Raw genomic sequence first — 27,461 nt, 5'->3', positions numbered from 1 at the left:
TCATTGCTTCATCTGATTTCATTCATCTCACGTCAGTAATTTAAGCTTGTTAACTTGATAGTTCTGAAACAAGACCCTCAGTATTTGGATCAAGTTATGAAAAAAGTGCTGTTAAAACTTTTATTTCAGTGTGTCAGATATGTATGTATGTATGTATGTATGTATGTATGTATGTAATCAGCATTAAGGTAAATAAGTTTCAGATTGGACTCTTAGGGCTCTAGTTTTCTGGCGCAGCGCAGGGTTTCGCAGGGTGACGAACCCTGCGCAGAGCTAGTTTCGAGCAGCGCAACCCGAGGCGTGCTCAGTTTGGCAGTTTGGCAGACCGAAGTGCACTGAGATGGGTGTGACGGCGCAGCAGGGGGAGGTGTCCACAGATCCAGCTTGGCGCAGTGATAGTTTTGTGCCAAAAGGTTTCGCGGAAGGTGCGCTAAAAGCTCGCCAGCTGAAACCAGGTCTACTGTCAGCGCAGGTGGAGTGCAGCCGGTGTAAGCCAAAGTTTGGCTGACTGGCGGACAGTGCGCACACGTCTCCAAAACCTCACAGGCAGGTTTCCAGAATGTCAGGCACATTAACAACGCAATAAATACCCACAAAAACCACTATTCAATGCAACTATCTGCAATCAGCACATAAATGTACCTCTATATCGACTGTCCCGTCACATCTGATGTCAGATCAAAGGGGATTGGCACAGTTTGGCACATTTGGCACACGTAATGGAAACCCAACCTGATTTGATTAACACAGCTGCAAACTAATGAGTTCACATCCCTCTCAGCCAACCACAAACAGCCACAGCATCAGATAGGGAGTATATATTCAGCATCTGTCATCTTAGAAAAGCCAAAAGAAAAGAAACAGAGTGAGACTGCAAGAAAGAAAGAGAGCGCGCGCGCACGAGAGAAACGTAACATTGATTTACAATTGTGGTGACCTCCTCCCAGGCTACCTTTGCATCATCAGCCCGTGGAGGTCTGCTCGTAGTTCCGTATATTCGGACACTGCGAGCTTGGACCTCCTGGACCAAAACATCAGTTTCCTCCTGGGAGAAGTTTGGCCGTCTGACGCTGCTGCTCTCTTCTGCCATGGCGAATTGAGTAAACTCGTGCGGCACATTTAAAGGCGAAGAGGGGTGCTCATTTGATTGGTGTGATGTGTGTAAAACCCACTCCACGCCTTCGCTCCTCCCTCTTTCCAACTTGTGCAGGTAGGAGGGACGGATGTGGGACAGACGAGTAGCTGCGCCAGCGCGCACGGTGTTCCAAACTTGCAAAATCCGCCTGGCCACACCCAGTTAGCAAAGCGCAGGTGCGCTGTGCCACCTCTTCACCCGGTCTGCGAAACTAGAGGTCTATATCATCAAATACTACATATTAAAAGACTGTGGAGCCCAAAAAATTCCCCTATTTTTAACTTATCTTTTACTTCTTCTTTATGTCTCTTTTACTTTGCTCTGCTTTTATTCTGCCTATTTCAATCTATTTCCTTCCTTCCTTCCTTCCTCCTCCTTCTGTCCTGGTATACTCCAGCCCTTTTGCTTCCCGTAAAACCAATCAGGCCTACTCTGGACAGCCAATCAATCACAGGCATTAAGTCAGCGCTGACCAATGACAGCCACTGATTCAGACCTTTGCTATTATGTCAGACTCACAGAGAGTCAGTGAGGCTTAGGTGATAAATCATTGAGGACCCTTTAATGCTCTTTCCTTCTTGTCTTTTCAGCCTCTTCCGTCCATCTGCTTTATGTCCATGTGGAGGGCAGAGTTGACATTCATGTTCTGTGCCTGTTTTCTGTGTTACAGTTTATTCTGCCTGTTATCAGTACACTTCAGCATCTGTCGATAAGGTGGTGATGATGCAGTCAAAGGCCAAGCCTGTAAAATGTGGTAGAAACCCACACAAAGTGCCCATTTTAGTAAAGGGTCAGTAAACTCCTGAAAAATGTCCAAAAACTGTCCAGAAAATTTTAAACCACAAAATGACCATTTGTAGAACAATTAGTCATTCTATGTTACCTTGAACTTGTACAAGAAATGTAGTTTTTCTTGAATGCCTCAACAGAAAACATATTGATTAATTGGCTGGCTGGGGACCACGTTTAACAACATCATGATTATATCGAAACATATATCGAACTAACTTTCACACTGGTGCAGTAAAATCCAATTCTCATATTCCAGTCATATGCTCAGTACTTCACAAAAACTAACTTTACGTCGTGAAAAAAACCTTAGTATTGGAGTCTGGCTTTGAAGATAAGTTTCACGTCATTTCAGTTTAAAGTATTTCTTTTACCATGGAGTTGATTTTATTTCCTGTCAAACCTTGAGGATTGGTACGTGGCAATATAATTCACCTCTCTCACCATTAAAGCATCAGACTTTTATTTGTTTGAGATTTTATGTATTGAATTGGTTCAGTTGAGCCTATTAATTAAACTTCACCCACATGTTAGAGACATAGCATTAGTCCCTGGATGTTTGGATGAAGGGTTTCATTTTGCAGGGCTGTCAGTGTAGATGCTTTCTGGTACAGTAGATAGAAAGGAGGAGGGAGAGGAAACAGAGTGAGTTTTATTAGACAAGCTGAACGGAGAAGGCAGCGTACTGCAATTTCCTCAATGCAACTGACATTTTTTGGCTTTCCTGATGCATAAAGTGTTTTCGGTTAGTATTGAATAAATGAGGATGTCGATGTGACAAGGTTAGCACAGAGATGTGACTTTGGTTATAAGAAATGTGTTTAACTTGTTCTTGGTGCATTTTACCAGCTAGTTTCTGTTTTTATGCTCTCATAAATGTCAGAGTTGCATCACTGAGTGTATATCCAAAATGGACATAAACTGGGGTAAAATGGCAGAGGCAGTGACACTGGTTCAGTGTGACAGCGAGTGCAGTTGGGAACATCATCAGGACCCAGTTTGCCCAGTAAGACCAGTGAAGCCTGTGCTGATTGTATTACACATCATGTGAACAGTCAGACAGCCTCCAAAGTTTTGGAAGAACTAGTAGCAACTGATTTTATCAGTTTTCGCTCCAGCCAGGTCACTCAGAATTCAGATGTTTGACCATCACTGACCTCCTTCTCATCTTCACCTCACAGTCTTCAGATTTCTTCTTCAGTGTATAGATGTTTACTACACTGGCATTTGCTGCCTTGCCCTTGCTTGATTTAAATCCTAGTTTCAGCTCTATGGATGGCAATGGCAATCTGACAGTCAATTGGTCCCCCACTTTGGTCTTAAACTGAAATATCTGCACAATTTTTGGATGGATTGACATGGAAATTGATGATGACATACATCCCCAAAGTCACATATCCTGTGAAATATCTCAACATCCATTGGACGTGACCCTCTCTCTAAAACAGGAGGGTCAAACGATGTTTTTCATGCTATTTCCTTTATAGAAATATAGAAAACTCAGCATTTTTTTTTCAATATGCCTGACCAGCAATGATGTGAAATATAATATTCACTCCTCTGCCTGGTTACAGTGCAGTTCAGCCGCCCCTCAGCACAGCTGCACCACACTCCCCCTCCTCTAACTTCATCATGTCAGGTCTCTGTTTGACTCATGTTTTAATCCTTTGAAACCTGGATTGACAGCAGTTTTCTTGTGCCGCATTCAGAAGCCTTTCAAAGCATTTAAAGAGAGAGAAAATTACTGTAAAAATATCAAAAAAGGGGAAAATGTCCAGAAAACTATGTTTATGAATATGTTGAATATAATTGTAACTTTTTAATAATTTCTTGCTCATTTTGGGGTCATTTCTCGTTTCAAAGGGTCAACATCTTTCATTCATCATCTGTGATGTTTAAACATCCATTTTCCACATAGTCAAAAAAAAATGTGTGTCCTGCTAATAGTCCCTCTCTCCTGATTGGCTGCTGACAGCTAAAGACAATTACCCTGAACAGCAGAGGAGGTTGTTCCAGTGTCTGGCTCAAAAGTTGTTTTGTGGACTTCTCCAACATCACAGTTTTAAGACAGGACTTCACAGCTTGTCATACCTGCTTTCCTCTGTGTACAGACATACAGCTGAAACATGGTGCAGTAATTCAACTTCTTGACTGATTATTTGAAACATAGACATTTTGGAGGGCAGCTCTATCTGATTGACTGAAATGTAAATGATTTGAGCACTCTGCAGGGAGAGATCACGCAAATTATCTCAGTAGGTAGTGTGCCAAATTGATTATGTATGGTTTTGGGGTTTTTTTTCGCAACACATCCTCTGAAACGTACACACACACACACACACACACACACACACACACACACACACAGTGGCCCCTGAAGGTAATATGTTGAGGCGGGGCTGGACAGATGGTTGTATGGAGCAGGTTGTCCCCATGTGTGTGCGTGTGTGCATGCGCGCATGATTCAGGGGTTCTGGGATGGGATGCCTTGCTTACAATAACTTGCATAATCAATGTGCTGCCCACACAGAGACAGACGGACAGCTAGTTAATCACATCCTGTGTGTGTGTGTGTGTGTGTGTGAGAGAGAGAGAGAGAGAGAGAGAGAGAGAGAGAGAGTCTGCAGCAGGGACAAAATTAGCACGGAGACTGTTTTATATAAACCTTTCTCAAACCATTAAAACAAAAATTTTAAATGCTTAAATTATGTCATTTAAAAATATATACAAAATACGAGCTTTTAAGATGTGCTGTAATAAAGTATTCGTATGTGAAATGTACATGATATTCACTTAATGGGAATACATAAGAACTGAACAGCAGTATCTTGATATGAACATTTTAAAATATTAGTATTTCATGAAAATCAGTTAAATTAATTTTGGGCCAGCTCTGGCTTTATAAAGACCAAATCAGCTGTGTCATATATTTTACTGTACTTTACTTTAAATGACACCACTTTACCACTTTATCTGGTAATTTTTCTTTAATTACTTTGTAGATTATATTTTCTCTTCTATTCTTATATTAGTTGTATATTCCCTCATTATGATTATTACTATTGTTATTGTATTTTAATTTTTCTATTTATCTGCATTTATTTCTTTCCTTGTGGTGCTGCAAAACCTAATTTTACCCCCGGGGATCAATAAAGGCATATCTTATCTTACATTTTTAATGATAAACAGAAACAGAGAAAAAGACTGAGGTGAGAAAATTTAAGCACTGAATAACAACAAAGAGATGCCTGATAACTGAAAAGTTCTCCAACAAAAGAGCTACTGGTTTGCAGTGAGGATGTTATCTGAACAGGGTACAGGTCGCAGCCCTGAAACACAAAGGTTTATGGGTAAAATGAGAGGGATTTTGACATCTGAAGAGATTATGCTGTATTTTTGCCTCACCTCTGTACTGTAGTTGACGTTCCCTCTGGCAAGGCACTGAACACCTCCGACTGATCTGCTGAAGTGTGTGTGTGTGTGTGTGTGTGTGTGTGTGTGTGTGTGTGTGTGTGTGTGTGTGTGTGTGTGTGTTTGTGTGTGCGTGTGTGTGTACATGCCTCCTGCTAAGATACAGTCTGTTATTTTGTCACACGCTCTCTTAGTCTCTTCAACCTCTTCATCCTCTTTTCTCTGCTGTACTTTGCCTTTTGTTTTTCTCTTTTTTCTTTACCTCCTCCTCCTCCCTCCTTTCTCTCTCTCTCTCTCTCTCTCTCTGTCTCTCTTGTTCTTTGTGTCTCTGTGTCTCTCGCTCCATCCCAACCAGGCTTGTCATGTCCTTCGTTCGTGCAGAAGATAATCACCACCCCCTCTCCTCCTCCTCAGTTGCTTTCTCCTCATTTATCGTTTATTATATGTTTGGCCACCTCCTCTTCAAAATAACCATCTGTCTTTCTACCACACACGCACACACACACACACACACACACATACACACACACAAGTCCTTTTTAAGTCTCTTCTTTATGCCGCCTTTGCATTATTACACAGCAAGAAACAAAGGCGGCATCGTGTCGCCCAAGTGTATGATTTTAGACAGCATGCTGGCATCATGGAATCAAAAGAGGAGTGATGGGTGTGACATGTAACGCAGCAGCATGGGCCTCTGCAGCACTTTATAAACAATAACAATGGCGTCACATGACACTAACAATAATTTACTGTGTCTCTGTTATATAGTGGTTGATCTGGTCCTGTGCTCAGAGGGTAAGGAGCTCCCGGACCTCATGGTTTTCCCAGTTTGGGGACATTTTTGGCTGCTGTTCTCCCTCTCTGAATTAGCTGCTTACTGCTATCAGCTACTTTTTAAATCTCCCAGCAGTAGGTCACATGCATAACATGGCATGAAAACGTCACGCCGTGCTGTCTATGATCCCATCCTGCTAGCTATCCCATTTATACAGACATCACTTTGGCGCTGTTACTGCCTCCAACACCAGCTTAAAGGTGTGACAAGTCTGTTCCCTCATTCACTAATTGCACCTTTTATATAGAAAGACGAGGGGTGAAATTTCCACCTTGAAGAGGCAGTGTAAAAGGGGCTACTGATTGCCACCTGACTTAAAATTTGCACATTGCTTCTCAGATGTGATTGATAATTAAAGAAAGTCCAGTGTGTGTTTGTGTGTGCGTTTTTGCAGAAACTTCCAGTACTTACATATTACTATAAATGTTTACTGTTCAGTAGGGCTGCAACTAACGATTATTTCATTCATTCGTCGACTAATTTGTTGATTATTTCTTCGATTAGTCGACTAATCATTTCATTGAAAAGTGTGTTAAAATGTTGAAAAATGTTGGCCTGTCTCTCCCAAATCCAAAAATTATTTCATCTAATGTCTTGTTTTGTACTCACGCCGAAGGGTTTTAGTTCACCGTCATGGGAGAGTGTGTAAAGCTGCCAATACTCGAATGTAACAAGCTGCAATAATTTCGGGGCACTTTTATAGTACTTTTCTATGGAAAATGACTCAAACCGATTAGTCGACTACTAAAATAGTCACTGATTATTTTAATAGTCGATTAGTCATCGATTAGTTGACTAATCGTTGCAGCCCTACTGTTCAGTGTTTAAAATGGTTCTAAAGCATAATGCTGGTGTTATTCCTTAGGAAAGACCCAAACCAACAATGAGCTATCTCCTAATAACGTCTGACTTTCTGTCTGTGGCTGTCAGCTCCAAGCCCAATGATTTTTACAAAAGATGTAAATCTTTCACAACTGGTCACAGATGTAAAGTTTTTTAGAAATAATTCTATTCAGACAGGAGGAAATAGAGCATTTGTTGGGGACTGTATTCGTCAGCAGATTAATCCACATTTGGTGCTCTAGTGAGTATTTGTGGCTGCAGGACGGTGTATTTGGGACTAAGTCAAAATAAACAACAGTGTGTGTTCATGGTAATAGAGGAACATGTCACTTAGAGGAACAGTGTGGTTCACTGATGTCTTTTTTTTTTAAACTCTGGGTAAAGCAAACTAAATATGTGTAAAGAGTTTGTCACAGCACAGCATAATGTGTCACTTACCACCCAGCCAAATTTAAATGTTGAAAAATAATCACCAAGTATATAAGGTTAGGGTTTCAAAATTGTGAAAAAATAAGCAATACTCTCTCTTCAGAGACACCTGGGCGTATGGGGTCAGATCAGTCTCATAATGAATGAACTCACGCAGGGTTTTTCACAAATGCACATGCTCTGGTTCACAGTTGTATTTCGGACTCACACGATCTGTTTCGCAATGCACACGCTCTGGTTCACAAATATAATGTTTATGCAAACTTGTAATATAAATTCAGAAATGCACATGCTCTGCTTCACAAATATTATTTTGAGGCACACTTGGAATATAAATTCACAGATCATGCGAATCGCTGAACGTGCATTTACAAACTGCTTCTCATTTGTGAACCTCTACATTTGTGAGAGAAATCTGAAAGCGAACATACCTGATTAACTGATAAATCTGTCAATCAGAATCATAAATTTGATTTACAGATTTATCAGCCAATGGTGACGTTCGTTGACCGGCGACATCAGGGGAGTCTCAAAATTCACCACACAGATTTCTCTCACAAATGTAGAGAGGTTCACAAATGAGAAGCAGTTTGTAAATGCACATTCAGCGATTGGCATGATCTGTAAATTTATATTACAAGTTTGCATAAAAATTTTATTTGTGAACCAGAGCATGTGCATTTGCGAAACAGATCGTGTGCATTAGTGAGTCCGAAATACAACTGCGAACCAGAGCATGTGTATTCGTGAAAAACCCTGCGTGAGTTCATTCATTATGAGACTGATCTGACCCCATAGGGGCGTGTACCCTCATAGAACTGAGCTGAAGACCGAGTGTCAGCAAGTATCGAAGGTGAAGAACAAGCTACTGCGCAGCGACAAAATCTCGTTCAGCAGCCAATGTTAGCCTAAAACACACACCAACTGCAGTGGGCAATAGGTTAAGTGCCGGCAGGCTCAATAGTCCATTCAAGCTATTCAGACTAAAAGGTATGTTCATGATAGGTATTTTGTGTGTGTTTATATGATTGTAGCATTGAACTCAGTTGTTTATTCTTGTATTTATTAGACTGAAAGAGCCCAGAGAGCTTTCTGAATGTAACAAGCTCACTGGGAGGTGAGCAAAATGGCACTGATGCAAAGCGCGTTAACGTTAGCAGTAACATAATTTTTTTTTATATAGTGGCGAAGGGGTTATGTTAAGGGTGGCTCCAGTGTGTCATCGAGTCATGATTTAAGGCCAACCCAAAAACTCCTGGACACAGAATCAACAGGTAACAGTTTAACAGTCTGACTCCACAACGCAGGACTGTGTAGTTCAGAGTCTTTTCACGTTTTCATTTTCTAACATGTATAATTTGTTCAGCAAGAAATCAGATTTTACTTTAGTTATTTGACAAAAATGGCGGTCTGTGGCACAGAGGAAGAGGTTATATCAGGCTTTGATGAACACACACAATACTTTTTAAGTAAAAGCAAAATAGCAATGAGATTAAAAAAAAATGTAAAAAATTGAGTGGAGTACAGGAGTACTTCACTTTTATTCAGGCTAGATGATTAAAAATATCAGAAGAACAGAATTCTGAAGAACAGTCAGGATGTGTTATGTGTAAACCAGGGACTCTCCCGAGGTTGAAACTTCAAAGACTCAAATTATAATGGGTGTGGTTGGGATGTGTGTGTGTGTGTGTGTGTGTGTGTGTGTGTGGACACTGTGCATTTAAACTTGAAAATAGATTCTGTCTGAGGTTGTGTGCTCATATTGGGATTTGCACTTACCCATATACTGTGCATATAATGTGTGTACACGTGCCATCTGGTCTGTAAAATATGTTAAAATATACATTTGAAGTCTGGGCCTTGGGGTTTGTCTCGTTACCGTGACGACACGATGTTGGAGTCGACTGCTGACTGATCTCTCCTCATCATGTGCACCCCTCTTTCTCTTTGGCTCTCTGGTCCTTTTTGTCTTCATCACTAAAACCCATTGTGTCTCTCCACTGTTCATTTCTTTACTTCACAATGCTGTTATGGATGTTTCAGTGTTCAGGAGAAATCAGATGCAGTTGACTCCTTGTCCTTCGTCCGTTTTTGTCCTTTTGTTGTGTTTTTGGCCAGCAGGCCGCGGAAACATCTCTGTCTCTTTGTCTCTTCCTGTTTATGTCTCTTATTTATCTCCTGCCTCACTCTACACACACACACACACACACACACACACACACACACACACACACTCAGCATCCCACAGTGTTTCAGTGTGTTGTAACAGCAGGAGCTCCAGGAGCAGGCAGGGGCTCTGTGGCCTCGCCATGCCCAGAGACACTGAGCTCTCCTGGGCTACAGCATGGGCGGAGCCCCCCCTGCTGGGTCTGCAAGCTCAGCTAACTGTTTAACAAGGATGGAGGCAGAGAGGGAACTGTGTGTGTGTGTGTGTGTGTGTGTGTATTCCATCTTGAGTACACTAGATTGAATAATTGATCTACTGCTAAATGTAACGTTAATTTTAAAAATAGAGCTAACAGATTTGTAGAAATATACTTTAAATGCATTTTTTTTATAGGACAGGATAGCACACACATAAATTTGGTACTAGATACATTTTCATTTGTCATTTCATGTGTTTCATGTTTGTCCCTTGAGACAAAATCCAGATATGTTACAACACACTCCAGTTTCAGGCCGCAATTAATCAATTGTTTTATTATCAATCATCTTCTAATTTTCCTTTGAAGAAATATAGCTTGCAGTTTCATAGAGCCCTAAGAAATCTCATAAGATTTGTTTTTTGTTTTTTTGTTTTTTCTTGACTAACCCTCCAACTCCAATACCCAGACATTCCATATGTTTAATGTTGGACAATGAAATAACAGCATATTCTCACATTTTAGAGGCTGGAACCATCAAACGTTTGGCATTTGTGCTTAAAAATGTATCTATTATCAAAATAGTTGCCAATTAATTTTCTGGTAGAAAATAGTAGTAGATGAATCAACCCCCTTTTCAGTTAAAAAAAAAAAGAAGGAAAGAAAGACTGATGTTTCCGTATAAATTAAAAGGAAATTTCTATATTTTTCAACAATTTTCTCATGGTTTTTTGTGTAAGCGATTAACAGGAACAGCTATTTTGAGTATTGCAGCTGTCAGCATCAACACAGGCTGCAATGTAAACACTTGGGGCATGTTTGTACCATCAATATACGTCCACTAAAAGTGTTTGTTGTTGCACTGATAGGCTCAAATTATTATTTTTATAGTGTCTGATAACATTATGGAAAGGATCCTACAGACATGAACCTTCTTGTTAAAGAGCAAAGTAATTTTTATTTCACCAGAAACAGTCCTGAAATGGCTATCGTCATCTAAATAAACAGTAATTTTGTCATTGTGAAACACCAGTTTGAAGTTGACAAAAACACAGGCTGTATATGAATGTTTTTTAAACTTGCATAAATACATTTATGTTATTCTTTGCTATAGTTCCAGCCTAATTCAGTGCTGTTAGTACCTTTATGTATTATAAGGACTAAACTGATCAGACTGTTGACCAGTTGCAGGTGAACTGTGTAAAAATGGGTAAAAATTGGAAACCCAGCTCCGCCTACAATGATTCAAACCAAGGCAACAGACCTGTCAAATTTTCTTTAAAGTAAATTTTTCCTTTGACAGCGAGAATAAAGAGATACAGTGGAGATAGTAAAGAATGTGCTGGGATTAAAATTCAATGACATGCATTAATGTGTGTGTGTATGTGTGCGTGTCAGAGAGGGTTAATGTATGCACGGATGGTTCTGTGTGTGTGTGTGTGTGTGTGTGTGTGTGTGTGTGTGTGTGCGTATTAAGTCTTCTTCCAGTAAATGCGGCTGCAGAGGCTGACATGGCATTTCCAGGAAGTGCTGACATTTAATGGTAACTGTCTGTTGGTGTGTGTGTGTGTGTGTGTGTGTGTGTGTGTGTGTGTGTGTGTGTGTTTAATAATGTAAATCTACATGAACCTACACTCTCTGTCTCTGATTTCGTGGAGAGAGATGGAGATAACAGGCAAGTGAGGTAGATTGAGAGAGAGAGAGAGAGAGAGAGAGAGAGAACATGACAAGAGATGAGAGTGCAGGTAATTGAGTTTTAATTAATCTATGTATTGATGTGAATCATGACGGGAGGTCGATTTTCTCATATCAGTTATGAGACAAAGTTTGTGTGTGTGTGTGTATGTGTGTGCTTCTTTGTAGTGACTGTTGATTGACAGTGGAAGAAGTATTCACATCCTTTCTTTAAAGTTGTAGTTTGTAATTTTTACAAAGAAATAACTTTTTTCATAGTTGTTGAAACTGTCTCTATATTCACACAGCACTAAAAGAGACAAGAGATAATCTGTGAAAAACAATCACACTCCTCTACCTACTCTATTGCCTTGTATTGCTTCTAATGGATTTACTGCACATAAACAAAAGCAACCAATCAGAGCAGAGTAGTCTGTTACACAGCTGTCAATCATATCAGTCACTGCCTGTAACTGCAGTCAAACTGTGAAACTAGGCAGCGCTGATCAAATATGAATCAAGATTCTGTTACTGCATTGTCTAATTTCATCTCAAATGTGTTATAAACATATTTTAGGTGCTGTTTAGCTGTAAAAAGAGAAAGTTAGTCTGGCTGGTGGACAGTGGTACTTTGGTTCACTGTGTCCAACATGGTGGCCAGGCCACAAACTTGAGAATATACTGACAGTTTCAGCAATTATGACAGAAAGTTAGAGGTAGGAGAAAAAATCGATTCTTAGCTGCATCACGATGTAGACGTGGACGATTTGGCATTGATTCACAAATGTCAATAATAAATTCTCTAAATGTTTATAACGTAATGTTGACCAAATGAGAATGGTGGAACTCAACTGCGAGGTCAGTGCAGCACCCACACAGCCTTCATTGTGGCACACACTGGCGTTAACTTGTGCTAATTCATCTCCACAAAAGGTAGCAGTCACAAGCTTGTTTTAATTTAATGTCTAAATAATCTAAGTAATATAGTACATAGTAAATACTTTCTACACCATCACCCAGACACTAACGTTAACAAGAGGAGAAGTCATCAGCATTTAAACTGGCTAACCAGGATATGCTGCAGCATTAACCAACTTAAAACACCTCTGTGGTGAAGAACATATCTCTATCCTCAGTCTGTTTCACCTTAAATATCCTGCACCCGGCCCACTCAGTGTCTTGGCTTTCACCAGAGCTAATGGCGAGAGTGGCTGCTCACAGCTCTGCTGCTGGCATAATGTAAATAACAACTCAGTGGAGCCGCGGAACACTCTACCTCCCCCTCATTTTAACTTTTTGAAATAAAAAGGCTGCAGACCACATATTAATCAGAATGTAAATTGCATTCTGTTTTCGGGTAAATTTCACAGTATGCAAACACTGGATCCTACGACAGCATGTATATATACCATATATATACTGTATATATATCCCACAATGGATAAGTGTGAGCAACCACAGATGGATACAATCTGACTGGCACCCCCTGGTTCAAAAGTTGGGGTATGGAGGAAGGTTGAAGGGAAAAAAGACGTGGACAAAAGCCAGATCGTGTGCCAGTAAATTAATCTGTTTTTAATCATGGATCACTACAAATACAGTATGCTATGTTTTAAGAGTATCAAATTCTCACAGTGAGAAAAATAAATCATATATTGAAATAGAAAATTCCCACCCCTACACAAAGTTATCTTCATATAAGTTACCGACTGGATTCTGAAGTAAAGGTACCAATACCACATTGTGAAAATACTCTACTCCAGGTAAAAGTCCTAAACGTTACTGAAGTCAAGGCATCAGCAAAATGTGCTTAAAGTACTCAAAGTAAAAGTATAGAAAGACAAGTGAAATATTCTCTGTCAGTGACTCACTATTCTATCTGATGTTTCTGGATTAATATTACTGCTGTGTTAATGTGTGAGTTGCATTTTACTGCTGTAGATGATACAGGATGTGCTTATTGTAAATCTTTTATAAACAGTTGGTTAGTTTAATCAATAGCCATGCATCATAATCTACAAGATCATCATATATTTGTAGCATGGCTGTCCTGTGAGCACCACGTGTCTCTAAAAAGTCAACTTTTCATATATTTTTACAGTTTTCAACCAGCATCTTCAGTAATTGGATCATGTTGCTCGTGTGATTTAGTAGCTACAGCTGTTATTTCAGTGTGTCAAGTATCCAGTCAACATTAAAGTCAATGTAAGTAATCAGATCGGACTCTGTTCCCATTATTAAAGGACTTGTACTAGGATCAGGTCCGTATAAAAATGATCCAGACATCCACATCTGATAAGCCCACTGTGCACTGCTCGCTCAGGAGCAAACAGTCAGTTAGAGAATACCTGGTGAACATAGTGGAGCTTTTAGCGGCCAAAGAGACAAATATTTCCCTCGGGAGCTGGGAGAGACCAAAAACAGCTGAAAGAGTGTCAACATTGGACTAACAGTCATCAGGTCAACATAAAGATGACGGTGGGATGGTATTGTTGCTCTGTGTTTGGTGGATATGAAAACATTTTTGCCATAATCATATTATATGATATGATGATAATGTCAAATGTTGTTACATTACAGCTTGTTATGCTGCCAATAATCAGTAAATGCATCAGTTCAGATTCAGTCATTCTATTAAATAAGAAATAGATTCAGAGCTGCGGAGAGTCTCAGTTTCTCTGGCTGAACATTCAGAATAATGTGGGTCAGAGAAACTGATCAGACATGATTCACTATGATGTAGAGCAGAGGAGAGGAATCATGCGTGTTAACAGCAGGAAGAGGAGTGTGATGAAAAGAAGGAGGAGGGACAGGGTGTCAGCATTCCTCCACTGCTGTATGGAAACATATGCCATCTAACATGCTAACACACATTCAGTGCCATCATCTAGATGTGCCAACAGTGATGATAAACTCACCGACTCTTCCTGTTACCAGTCAGCTGACTTATACACAGATTTGATTGATCTGCAGTAATCTTGTATTTGTTGGTGCATCTCCTGCCCACCACAGCATGTACACTACTTTTACTAACAATCACACAGTCTGATGCGTCATTGTTGATCTGACCACATGTGCGATACTACAGCTGTCCGTGATGAAGGGTCAAAGGTCAGGGAGACAGGTGGAAGGTTTAGTGCCTCACTCAATGACACATTCTCAGGGAGAAGATGACTCAGGTCTCTGTGTGGTTGGGAAAACCCTTTGACTGTGTTGAAACTCACTTTAATCATCCTGTGATGATCATTTTTAGAAGATCAATGTGTGTGTGTGTGTGTGTGTGTGTGTGTGTGTATGTGTGTGTCATGTAGCAGACAGTGTGTGGGTTTGTTTGATAACAGGGCTCTGCTGAAACTGACAGCAGTGTCTGAAATATGAGACATCTGCTGTGTGTGTGTGTGTGTGTGTGTGTGTGTGTGTGTGTGTATGTGTGTGTGTTAAAGATTGACAAAGACTTGTAGTGTTGCCGTCAGGCAGGTTTAAGGAGGCTATTTTAAGGTGGTTTGATTCAGTTTCAGTGCAGCGACGTGAGGTGAAGTCAGTAACAGGGTAGGCACTGTTAAGTTAGTTTTATCTAACTTTTACGAAAGTTAGATAAAACCTAGTAAAGTGTAGTAAACACACACCAGTCAGTAGCAAGCAAGTTCTCATCAGAGATGACACAGGAATCACATAAAAAACAACCGGTTCTGAAATGTAACTACTGAGCACCAGTAGTCGATATTCAGCATCAGAATGAGACCACCTTTGTCCTTTATTACGGTACAGAGACCAACTATGTTTCTGTCTTGCATTCAGTCAGCAGCAATAAAATACAATGGTCAATTTCATATGAAGCCAAACATATATGTACACTGACTCACCAATCTGTAAATCTACGCTGCTTTAAGATAACATTCATCTGTTGATCTTTCCTGGTGAAAAAAACTCATCCTTACGGACAAGTTAGTTAGCAGCACAGTTGCTGATTGCTAGCACAGCCACATAGACAATCTTTTCTTTTGTATCACTCTGTTTCAAACATTCTTCTGTCTTCTTTGGTGGTATAGGTTTAATGCAGGCTGAGATCGTCCTCCCTCCCGCTATTATTTCCTTTTTGCTTTGAAAATCCGACATTAATGTTGACATACGTTGGCTACAGTGAGTTCTGGTGTCGTGGCTTTCAAATCCAACTGCGCACATTTCCAGTGTAGATCTCGATTATACCTATCATATATAACAATTAGCAGTTTTGGCACATTTGTGTAAAAAGTTAAAATAAAAGAGCTCTGGTTTTTTATGTTAATGTTGCAAAATACGGGATCAAAGGGCGCAGGCGAAACATGTTCTGTTGGCTTGCATTCCCATTGAATGGGCATTGAAAGCACTGCCTTTCTCCTGATTATTTTTGTACTCAATGAATCAATACATTTCTCATCGCAGTGTTTAAAGTATTGAATATCCTTGTAATTAACTAAATGAAAAATAGAAATTGCAAGAATAAACAGTAAGTGTATTGTATAAAATATTATTGGTTTAGAAAATGTGATTTATAAGGTAGCCATGGGGAGCACTGCCTTCCCTGATTGCGTGTCACTGTTTCTGTATGTACGTATGTGTGTGTGTGTGTGTGTGTGTGTGTGTGTGTGTGTGTGTGTGGTCTGTGTGTGTGTCTGTGTTTAAGGTTGACAAAGATTTGTTCTGTTACTGCCAGGCTGTCTTAAAAGAAGCTATTTTTGTGTGTGTGGAGACAAATACTTGTGTTTGTGCATGTGTTTATGTGTGACGTGTATGTGCTTTATATCCACAGACAACAAAGGGGTCATCACTTCCCTTTAAACCGTGATTGTTTGTATGTGTGATGACTGTAAACACGGCACCTCTTTACGTTAGTGTGTGTGTGTGTGTGTGTGTGTGTGTGTGTGTGTGTGTGTGTGTGTGTTTGTGTGTGTTTGTTTGACTGTCAGCTGTATTTCCCACTTCCTCATGTGACTCACCTTGTGACATCATGTCGTGACATCAGTGTCTATGGGAGGCCGAGGTGGTCAAAAGGCAGACAGAGTGCCTCCCTCTCAGTTTCTCTGGTTTGCAGTGGGTCCAACTTTTTCTCTTTTTCTTTTTTGTTGTTTTTCTGTGGATCAACCTGAAGCTGTAAACATGTTTGTGTGCCTCTGCTAAGGTAAGAGAACTTATCAGCTTTAGGTATTTAGATTTAAATTGGGGTGTTCTTGAAATTGATTTTGTAGAGTGAATCTTTAAGGTGAACTTTCACTCTCTTCATCTCAAACATTTTTGCTTCTGATAAAACTCCCTCAGAATATTTTTCTTTTTGTTTCTCTATTCATTTTTGGTCTGCTTAAACCATTTTTGTTACATTTTTGTTATTTTTGCATTGTACAATACAGTTCATTTCTCTACTTAAACTGAAACTTAAAACTTCAGTGAGAAGCCATTTTTTTCTCTCCCTGATGACTGAAATAAATCTGTCAGTGAAGTGTTGAAACTGATGTACTGTTATATCTTAATGTTGATGCTCTTCTTTGCTCATCATGATTAGGACGCATTCAAAAACTCTTTTCTTTGAATTGCAGTTTGCAATTTTCCACCCTCCTGTGGGATCAAAGTGTTGTGTGTGTGATGCTATCACACCCCTGCAAACAGAGCAGCTGCTGATCCGAGCTTAGCTCGGTGGGAGGTTGCACCATCAATGCTGTAAACTGTTCACACTTTTCTGAAGTTGTGTGCGAAAAACTCCAATCTGTGAAAAGAGACACAGTGAGAACTGAGTTTGGTCATTTGAATTTTGCAGATTGGTGATTGAACTCACAGAGACACGCTTTTTATGTTTTTTTATTGATCTTACAGGTCTTTTGCTTTGCACTGGTTTTCCAATGAAGATCATGTTGAGTTGGACTCAAACAGTTGTATGATGTCTTCTGTAGCTCTAGGGGACCTTCATCAATTCTGAGAAAATAACCCTGATGTTGTCAGAGGTTATCTCAGCTTGGGAGGCCTGATGAAAGATGCTATTATGTTGCGTTATGTTTTATGGAGCTTGACCCACAATTGGCCCCAAAAGTCAGGATATCTCAGGCTATTTTCAAACCTTTAGTTTGTTTGCCGAGTCTGATTCAACCAGATTAACAACGAAAGTTTGAAACCCACATCAGTCACAGCTGTTCACTTTTTATGTCTTTCATCTTTGTGGAAGTGCCATAGATCAAATTACTGGAGTGCTTCATTCAAAAGGAGTTTGTTTTGATGTGAACAATCAGGGGGATTTGATCTGGGATGTTCATGGCAAAGCAACATATTTTACAAATACTGTGATTTTACATGAAGAGACACTCATGAATACCAGAATAGAGATGGCACTGCTGGCTGATGAATCTTGGGAAATTGTCTAATAAATTCAGACGAGTGATGAAGTGGAGCTGGTTACCTGTGATTATTGAAGACACCTTAATTTGGCAATTTTTTACATCTCAGAGATACTTAAGAAACGCAACGTTTAGTTGCTTCCAGTGTCGGCTTTTAACTCTTGAATTATTTTTATTTTTGTCGTAGTTAATTATTAAGTTGACTTTGTTGTTGAATATGAAGTAATGTTTCAGGGATTGTCCTAATATAACAAAGTATGGATTTAGGTAGAGGCCAAGAACAAACATTACATCATCAAGCAGTATTTTAAAATGAGACTAGCTGCTGAAAACACCTGCAGAGAACTGACACTGTCAGATAAAATATTCTTGATTAATAAGATTCTTAATGGGGATCAATAGGTCATTGATGAATCATCAACACCCTTGGAGTCTTTGTGTGTGTGTTTGTGTTTGTGTGTGTGGGTGTGTGTAGCTCTGACCCAGATAAACTCTCCTCATTCCTTGTGGGTCTTTGGGCAGGTTAGCTTGCAGGGTGAGATTGAGTGTATTTTTATGTGAGGGTGTTGTGGTGAAACCTGTCATTAAAATGTCCCTCTTTGCCTCTTGGCTGCATTTGCAGGTTGTACTTACTCAACAAAGTGTGTGTGTGTGTGTGTGTGTGTGTGTGTGTGTGTGTGTGTGTCTGTTGACTTATGACTAAGTGCTGTGAGAAGGAAAATAGCAACTCTCTGCCTGGTCAAGAGATGACACACACACACACACACACACACACACACACATCATGGTTTAGTGAGTGTAATGTTTGTAGATCAAACAGACCACTCAGTGAGCGAATGGAAACTATATTTATTTTATTTTCTTTATTTATTTATTTTGTGTCTGTCTGTCTGTATGTCTTTATTTATTTATTTATTCAGCTTGTTTTAGATAGAAAAAATGGATTTCGTCTTTTATTTTGATTTGTTAATATTTTTACAGCAGACTAAATCAACATCACTAAAGGTATTCCACACAGGATTGTGAGTTACTGTTTGTGAACATGCTTGCAGGCAAAAGTCAAAGTAAACACCAACCACAGATTTATTCTCGTTTGGATTTATTCTCGTTTCACCTTGTTATATTCAGCTTTCTTCTATTTTGTGTTTTTGTAAATTGAGCGTTGTGGGTTTTTTTTACCGTTGTTGACACAAAATCATTTCAAAATAAAGTCATTTGAAATGACTACCTTGGGTTCTTGTGTCCCTGTGATTGGTTGATGATGTTCCTGCCGCTCACAGTGCCTCCTTTTTAAATGGTGTGTTTTTTCCTGTGCAGGAGCGGTTGGCTGCAGCCTAGCTGAAGATGTCTGATAATGGGGAGGTCGAGGACAAGCCACCAGCTCCGCCCATGAGGAACACCAGCACCATGATAGGCTCCTGCAACAAGGACCCCGCCCCCCTCAACCACGGCTCCAAGCCCCTCCCGCCAAACCCAGAGGACAAGAAGAAGAAAGACCGCTCGATCCGATTCATCCTAACAGGAGGAGGCGATAAGAGTGAGTACCGAGGTCACATGAATGTAACTTTATTCATGTATTAATTTTTTTCTATTGCCAAGGTGAACAGGTTGCAATGTAACTTAAAAACTGAGACTTTCCATCTGTGGACTGATTTTCTATATTGAGGACTTGGGGCGAATTTTACGAGAAATTTATGGGGCTTGTGTCACTGTCATTTATGTGCCTCTTGCCTCTCTTGTGTGACACTAGGTAATGTCGGCCTAGAAATGGGGCTGCTGACATCAACAAATAACCAGACACCAGCACCAATCACAATAGAATCCACACACGCCGTGTTTCCATCACCAGCTCACCGTGACCACCACTCAGTTAGTTTGTTTGTGTTATTGTGTGGCTTAGGTGTTTAAATGGGTTAGTTTAGATTCACCAAAGTCATACAATAACAAACAAACTACCCAATGAAGGCAACGGTGGACCAGTAACTCCCGTGTTCTGCGAGGCTAAATTACTGTTTTAGTCAAAAGAAGTCTGGCTTTGAAGAGATCCTAGGTAATAACTTCAGTTCCCTGTTGGAACGGGCTGTACGTCAATGTAAGCGGTGAAAATATTCTAATTGCAGTATACACTTAGGTCCCGTTTATACGACAATGATTTCAACTGAAAATGGCAAACTTTAGTTGCGTTTTGGCTGATCATTTACACGGCAGTGGCGTTTTGGGTGCCTGAAAATGCAACGTTTTGAAAGCAGGTTCCAGAGTGCAATTTTTTGGAAACGGTACCGTCTCCATTGTCATGTAAACTTGCAATATGCAATTCCTCTGAAAACGGAGACTTTTCACACATTATGCTTCCAGTCACTAGGCATGCGTGAGAAAGACGACCATCACAACAATGGCGGACTCCCATGCTCTGCCTGTGCTGCTCACCCTACTGAATTTATCAACGCTTCCCCATCATAGTGTAGATTTATTATTATTATCTAGCAACTCCACTTTTATGGTCTGTCCAGACAAACGTTCGTGTGGTTACCATTTTGTTTGTTTATACATCACTGCTCTGTAGAAGGAAGCCTAAGTGTCACACCGCCAACTACTGGCCTGGCATGTATACTGCAGCGTTTTTGATCATTTTTGCAGATCCGTGTACACGGCGATTGCTATCTTCAAGATAACCAGTAACATTTCTCTGTCAGGTACCATGTTTTCCTCTGAAATACAAGTATACAGTGGCTTTTCTGTTGTTGTTTTGTTTGTTTGTTTGTTTGTTTTTTAAAGGATGCTTTGGGGGCATTTTGTAAGTTATTTTAAGGTATGATGAGTTAGAATAGTAAATCAATATTCTTCTTATCTAAACATCATAAAAAATCTATAACTGTTTGGGCCCTTTTAGTTGGGGACCTAATGGTAAAGTCCAACCCCTGATTATTATGATTACTCTCTTATTTTCTCATACAGGGTTCACCTGCTGTTCTCTGCACCCTCAATCTAACTAATCTAGACTTGTGCAGGTGGTGTAGAAATGCAGAAAGTCTACTTTGGAATTCCTTTTTTTTTTCTGGGAAAGCATCCTCAGACCCCCCCTCTTTGTCTTTGATTGTCTTTCTTTGTCCCCATTCTTCTGTATTTTCTTTTCATTTTAATTTTCCTCTGGATCCTCTCTATTTCCTAAATTTCTCTCTTGTTTTTCCCTCTCTGTTTTCGCTCTGTAGTTCTCCCTTATTTCTCTCAAGATTCAACACTTTTCCATGAATTTTAATGAACTTGGATCTCTTTGTGCCCCATATTTAAGGGTGTTTTTAAAACGATGTCTTTTAGGATATTCTGTTACAGTTGTTTTAATTATTGAAATGTTACAACCAGCATCTTAGCTACTGTTAGAGACCTAAGTTAGGAAACTTTTTTCACTCAAACTTTTTTTCAGAAGGGGAATTTATCATTTTATAATTGATTTGATTCTGAAATATAGCAATCTAATTATTAGAATCTGTCTTGTTTGTTTGGGTTTCCTGAGACAATTACTTTATCCTTTTTTTGTTTTTCCTTCAGCCTATAAGAAGAAGGAGCGTCCAGAGATTTCCCTGCCATCAGATTTTGAACACACCATCCATGTCGGCTTTGATGCTGTTACCGGGGAGTTTACTGTAAGTGTGTGTGTGGTGTTGTGTGGTTGTTACCCTTTTGTGTAGTCACGCTCTGGATTTACCGAATGCAACCGCAGTGTGCGTCTGTGGTGTGCATTTGTGCATGTGGTGTGTTTACATCACTTTTTAATTGCTTACCAAAGGACCCATGTTCGTTGTTGCGTGAGAGTGAGTGTAGAAATGTGTGTGTCTGTGTGTTTGGTACACACACACTTGGCAAATGAACCTTTTTAAATAATCACATTAGACAAAGACGCCTTGTTTAGCTGACTCACTTGATCCGCCTGTCCAGGCTCTTTTAGCTGGAAGTTAAACTCTGTGTGTGTGTGTGTGTGTGCGTGCGTGCGTGCGTGCGTGCGTGCGTGCGTGCGTGCGTGCGTGCGTGCGTGCTACCCTTCCTTCTCTGTAATGGAGGACATAGTTTCTTCTTCTCACTCATACACACATCTACTGTATATGCATATAAACATTTGTATTTACCCAAATTAACACAACCTAAATATAATTCAGCGGGTAAACAACGGTAGAGCAGTGCACAGAGACGGTAGATGGATGGATAAAATGATGGTGTAACATTAAGGAAAGATGAGACCTGAGTAGAGTGGAGGGATGGAGTGATGGAGCAGGAAATAGAGGAGTGTGAGTGATGGACTGACCCGGACAAACGACAAAGAGAGAGCTGGAAAACATGGAGATGTGACCCAGTTATGTGACTGAAGTACAAATATGACAAGACTGCCTCGTTAGGACGCCAAAGGAAGCCTGTGTGTGTGTTTGTGTGTGTGTGTGTGTCTCTTCCTTTCTGCCAAATGTTGTGGTATTGTCTGAAGCTCACTGTGCATCATGAAGCCATGAAAACTTGTGACATGGCTCATCAGTGGTTAAAAAAAAATACAAAGTGCCCACGGAATAAAAGATAAAAGTAAAACTGTGTATGTGTGTGTGTGTGTGTGTGTGTGTGTGTGTGTGTGTGTGTGTGTGTGTAGGGTATGCCGGAGCAGTGGGCCCGGCTCCTGCAGACGTCCAACATCACCAAACTGGAGCAGAAGAAGAACCCCCAGGCTGTCCTCGATGTTTTAAAGTTCTACGACTCAAAAGAAACGGCCAACAGCCAGAAATACATGAGTTTTACAGGTACACACAAATACTACACACGATGCGACGCACACACCCACACAAACATGTGCATGTCTTGGTCTTCCTACTTATTGTTTTTTCTTATAATTTTCTTGTGTGTTTTTCCGTGCAGATAAAAATGTAGATGCCTACAGCTCCTCTACCACAACGGTAAGACCACTCAACAGTTACAACTGTCCTGTGTCCCTCATACAGCCATATATAGCCACGTTTTCACCAAAAACTTTAGGTGTAGTACCTTTATTACCATGCGTAACCCATATGGACATGTAGCTAGACCAGGGGTCAGCAACCTTGGCATGCCGTAGCTTGACTGATGGCAAATTAGTAATAAGTATGCAAGAGTTTTTGAAATGTATTATCTTTCATGAGAAGCGCTGTTGAAAAATATATTATTATTAATAATAATAATAATAATAATAATAATACATATATATCAAAGCCTACCGCTCAGTTATGCATTGTACGTGTGCAAGAGACAATAAAAACAAATGTAATGGTCAAAGTTGTCACATTTACATTTAAGGTGTGTTGATAGATTCACATCATCAACGCATTCATTGAGTAACATACATGAAAACATTACACCTTAAAATTTGCTGGAAGCTGCTGGCAGTCAGTTCAGTGAATTTGATTATTTTCTCTCAGTCTATAGCTGCTGATTACCAGAAAAGGTGAAGAGACAGCAAATCATCCTTTCATTCTGTCATTATAGTTTACAAATGTTTATAAAACACAATACTACAATGGTATGAATAGTGGTTACATAACCTTCAAAAACCAGCTACAACTCACCCCTGAGCAAGAGTGTCAACTCTCTGTTGACCGTATAACATACTGCAGTGTATGAAGCTCCACCTTTTAGCATTGGATCAGCGTGCTAGATACCTCAACAGAGGGGTGATGAAAAGTGGAAACGGTAAGGAACAGTTTTGTTGGTGCCATCCACAACTTCTCACCATGGAATTGCAAAAGAACCACTCTAACTGAACTTAACTTAACTGAATCAGACTCAGAAATAAGGTTTGTGACTGAGATGGCATGTATGTGAACTAGGGATGAGAATATTTTTGACCGGTTTTACATGTTGGTCTGTAGGTTAATTATGCTACTCTTCAGTTTTCTGTGCTGCACACCAAATGGGTCGGGAGGGAGCAGCTAACAGCATTGCTCATATGTCAATTCCCGCTAGTAACATTGTTCTGACCCAGCAGTGTTACTGTGGAAATATTGTGCCTACCCTCTGGTCTCCCCCCATGTTGCCCTGGTGAATAAGCGGCTAAAATTTGAGGGGTCCACTTGTCTGTTGTTTCCTCTCCTCCTGTGAGGTGGTTTGTAGCAGCTGAGAGTGAGGCAGAGGAAACACTGTGATTCCAGGCTCAAGCTAACATTAACTACATAAACATGGACTATATCTGGGTAGCACAAGGTTAAACTATTGGCAAAATCTTCACTCCATATTTGAAACGCTTTGCCCATATTGACAGGTGGGGTGTTTTTTTGTTGTTGTTGGACTCTCCTTTTGAGAAGGCTGTCTTCCTTTATTAGGTTGCGTTTCAGGGTAGACAATTTTTGCCATTGCTGAAATAGCAACTCTCTCTGCAGAACTTTCCGCCATAGAATCAGGCTTTTACTGAAGGGATGTGCACATGGATCTGCATTTGTAGAACAGCCAAAAGGAATGGCCTCTCTGAAACGACCTGTCACTGGCTAAAGTCTCCCATCAGGGGCTAGATTTTCTAAAGCCTGAAAACACAGCCAGGAGGAGGTGCAGAAGTCTAGTTTTCTCTCAGTTCACTTGAATTATAGTATCCTCAAAATTTAATATGGGAGTTTGCACAGTGATGCCATAATTTAACCGCCTACCTCAGCTTTAAAGGACACAAGCATGAAATGTCCAGCTTGGCAGTGAAAATGTGAAAATGCATGAATAAAAATTAAACATCATAGAACTGCCTTGAACTAAATTATCTATAGTTTACTGAATCAACTGTAAAGAGTCAATAATTAGATTATTAAAATGTTATTAAAACTAATATACATTATTATCAGAAAATTAAAACTAAAAACTAAATTAGATGTTAAGATAAACCCTTTGTCAAAAATGAATAGTAAATCATGTGTGGAGTCCAGTGGGTGTCACAGAGTGCTCCACATTACAAACATCAGTTTTTAGCATCCATGTTAATAAAGACATCGCTAATTTTATGTCAGAAGGCACGTATAGGCTAAAGTTTGGGGGTAAACAGGGTTGAGGGTAAATTCCAGAGGAGACTATCTGGCATGGAATTGGAACCTGGATGTCATCTGTCAGGGTGACAAGCAATGAAAGGATTAGGAGAGGAAGGAGGGAGAGCTGCTACAGGGTGAGATGATGAGAAGATTAAAAGGAGTGGAGGAGATGAGGTGTAATCTACCATTTGACAGACCAGAGAGGAGAGAGAGGAACTGATGGAGTGAGATTAGAATACATTTGGACATTTGGAGAGTAGAGTGTAAAAAGAAGTGGGTGAGGTTGAAGACATCTTGTTAAGGTGCAGATTGTGTTTTCTGAAACTGTTTTGTATCTGTGGTGTTTAGGTTTGATGCTGGTGTTGTTTCTGTCTGACCTCTAGGTTGATTGTTGTTCAGTTCCCTCTTTATTTATCTGGGTCTTTCACACTAAGCAAAATTATACTGTACTTACTGTTTTGGTTTTGCTCCCACTTTTCGTCAGTTAAAGAAAAACATATGAAGTTTTGTTCACAAATTTGTTAAAAGCCTGTTAGTGAGCTTATTGCCAACATTATCCGTATTCCATCCACCTGACAGGTGTGGTATATCAAGATGCTGATTAAGCAGCATCAGTACTACACAGGTGTGTCTTGGGGTAGTCACAGTAAAAGGTCACTCTAAAAGCTGCAGAGAAGATGCAGGAACGGTAAGGAGTGATTCTGTTGGTACCATCTACAACTTTTCGACATGGAACCGCAAAAAGAACCGTTCTAATGTTAACCAAACTGAACTGAACTGAATCGGACTGCTTGGTAGAAACAAGGCTTATGACGTGTATGTGAACTAGGGATGAGAATATTTTTTTACCGGTTTTACATGTTGGTCTGTAGGTTGATTATGCTACTCTTCAGTTTTCTGTGCTGCACACCAACTGGGTCGGTTGGGAGCAGCTAACCGCATCACTCATCACTCATGTGTAACCACACCAGCTCAGGACCTCCACATTGAGCTTCATCACCTACAAGGTCATCTAAGACAAGCCACCTGCACAGCTGATGCAACAAACTGCACAAACTGTCAGAAACAATCTCAGAGAAGTTCATCTGCATATCCATCATCCTCAGCAGGGTCCTGCAGCAGGTGAAGACACTGGATGCAGTGGTCTTGAGCTGGTGTGGTTACACGTTGTCTGAGGTTGGATTTACTACCAACGCTTAGTATGCTATTTACAGAGATAGCACTGGCGATCTGAACCGGTCAGTCAATGCGCAAACTTATACGGGACGCATTTGTCCCCGTTACCGTTTTAGCTCGTTTTGCGGCTGCCAGCTGCATCCGCCTCCCTCAATACTGAACCAATTTTAGAATGAGTTGTACCTATGAATCATACGCACACATACACATGGGGAAATAGGGCCCAGGTTGAAAAATACCAAAGTTATCCTTTAAACCCATGAAAAATGTGAGCAAAACCAAAACTTTTGTGTATAATATGCAGTGGTGGAAGAAGTATTCAGATCCTCTACTGTAGTTAAGGTACAAATCCCACACTGTGAAAATAACCTGTTACAAGTAAAAGTCCTGCATTCAAAACCTTAAATTATATTATTATATGTATTTATACAGTATGTTCTAGTTTAAAATGATACAGGTATTGTTCCTGGTATGTGCAAGTGCACACTTGTTGGCCAGTTGCATTTCCAATACAGGACCAACTGTTTTGCAGGACCCCCGTCCCCACACACACACACACACACACACACACACACACACACACACACACACATGCACACACAGGAAGCTTTGTCTCTGTCGCAGTGCAAATGTCTGGAAGGTGCCTTTAAACAAAACTATGAAGGTGAGAATAAACAGAAGGAGGGAGGCAGAAGTGATGATGATGATGCCACACCTAGAGGTTGCTCCTCCTCCTTCTACTCTCTGTCTCCCTCTCTCTCTCTCTGCACTGTGATTCAGCATCTTTTCCTCCTTTCACCGTTACCCTGTGTCTGCAGCTTGGCCACCAGCCGAGCATCAGACTATCAGAGAGAGACAGAGCAGAGAGGAATAGAGGGATGGAGAGGAGAATGTGTGACTAGTGGTATCAAGAGCCAGACATGAAGAGAGCTATCAGACATCAACAGTGATGACGAGAGGAGGGCGAGGAAAAAGGGTGGAAAGACAGAGAGAGGGAAGCAGGAAAGACAGGGAGTTAAAGTCAGTGGAAAAAAACAAGCACAGACGAAGAGGTGAAGACAAGCTGGAAGACTTCTCTGCATCATGAAGTACTAGAAGAAGAGACAGTAACAGTAGGTTGCAATGATGGGTCTGGTATCGCTGTTGACTCATGTGACGATGATGTCACTGAGGCTCCGCCCTCTCTCTCCCTCTGACATCACGCAGAGCTCCAAGGCCGTGTCCGAGACGCCCGCCATAGCAACCGTATCTGAGGACGACGACGAAGACGAGGCCGAGCCCCCACCGGTGATCGCCCCCCGACCAGAACACACCAAATCAGTAAGGATACACACACACACACACTCTTTCTGTTCTTGTCAGGACCCTCACTGATATCATGCATTTCCTAACCCCTTAACCACCACAACTAAATACCTAACCCTAAACCCTGACACC

The 27,461-nt window shown here is 40.5% G+C and overlaps 1 protein-coding gene across 1 annotated transcript in view; it reads left to right on the top strand.

Annotated features, from left to right (window-relative positions):
- pak1 (p21 protein (Cdc42/Rac)-activated kinase 1) overlaps positions 1-27,461 on the top strand; it is a 77,608-nt gene that overhangs the window by 25,834 nt on the left and 24,313 nt on the right. The window contains exons 3-7 of the mRNA XM_049576542.1: positions 19,156-19,375; positions 21,385-21,479; positions 22,466-22,613; positions 22,729-22,766; positions 27,231-27,344. Coding sequence (XP_049432499.1) covers positions 19,183-19,375; positions 21,385-21,479; positions 22,466-22,613; positions 22,729-22,766; positions 27,231-27,344 — 588 coding nt within the window. The 5' untranslated portion in view covers positions 19,156-19,182. The remainder of the gene's footprint in view (positions 1-19,155; positions 19,376-21,384; positions 21,480-22,465; positions 22,614-22,728; positions 22,767-27,230; positions 27,345-27,461) is intronic.

Source organism: Epinephelus fuscoguttatus, linkage group LG5 (assembly GCF_011397635.1).
Source record: "Epinephelus fuscoguttatus linkage group LG5, E.fuscoguttatus.final_Chr_v1".
Taxonomy (NCBI): Eukaryota; Metazoa; Chordata; class Actinopteri; order Perciformes; family Serranidae; genus Epinephelus; species Epinephelus fuscoguttatus.
Note: the sequence above shows the minus strand (reverse complement) of the source record. Positions and strands in the feature narration are given on the sequence as shown.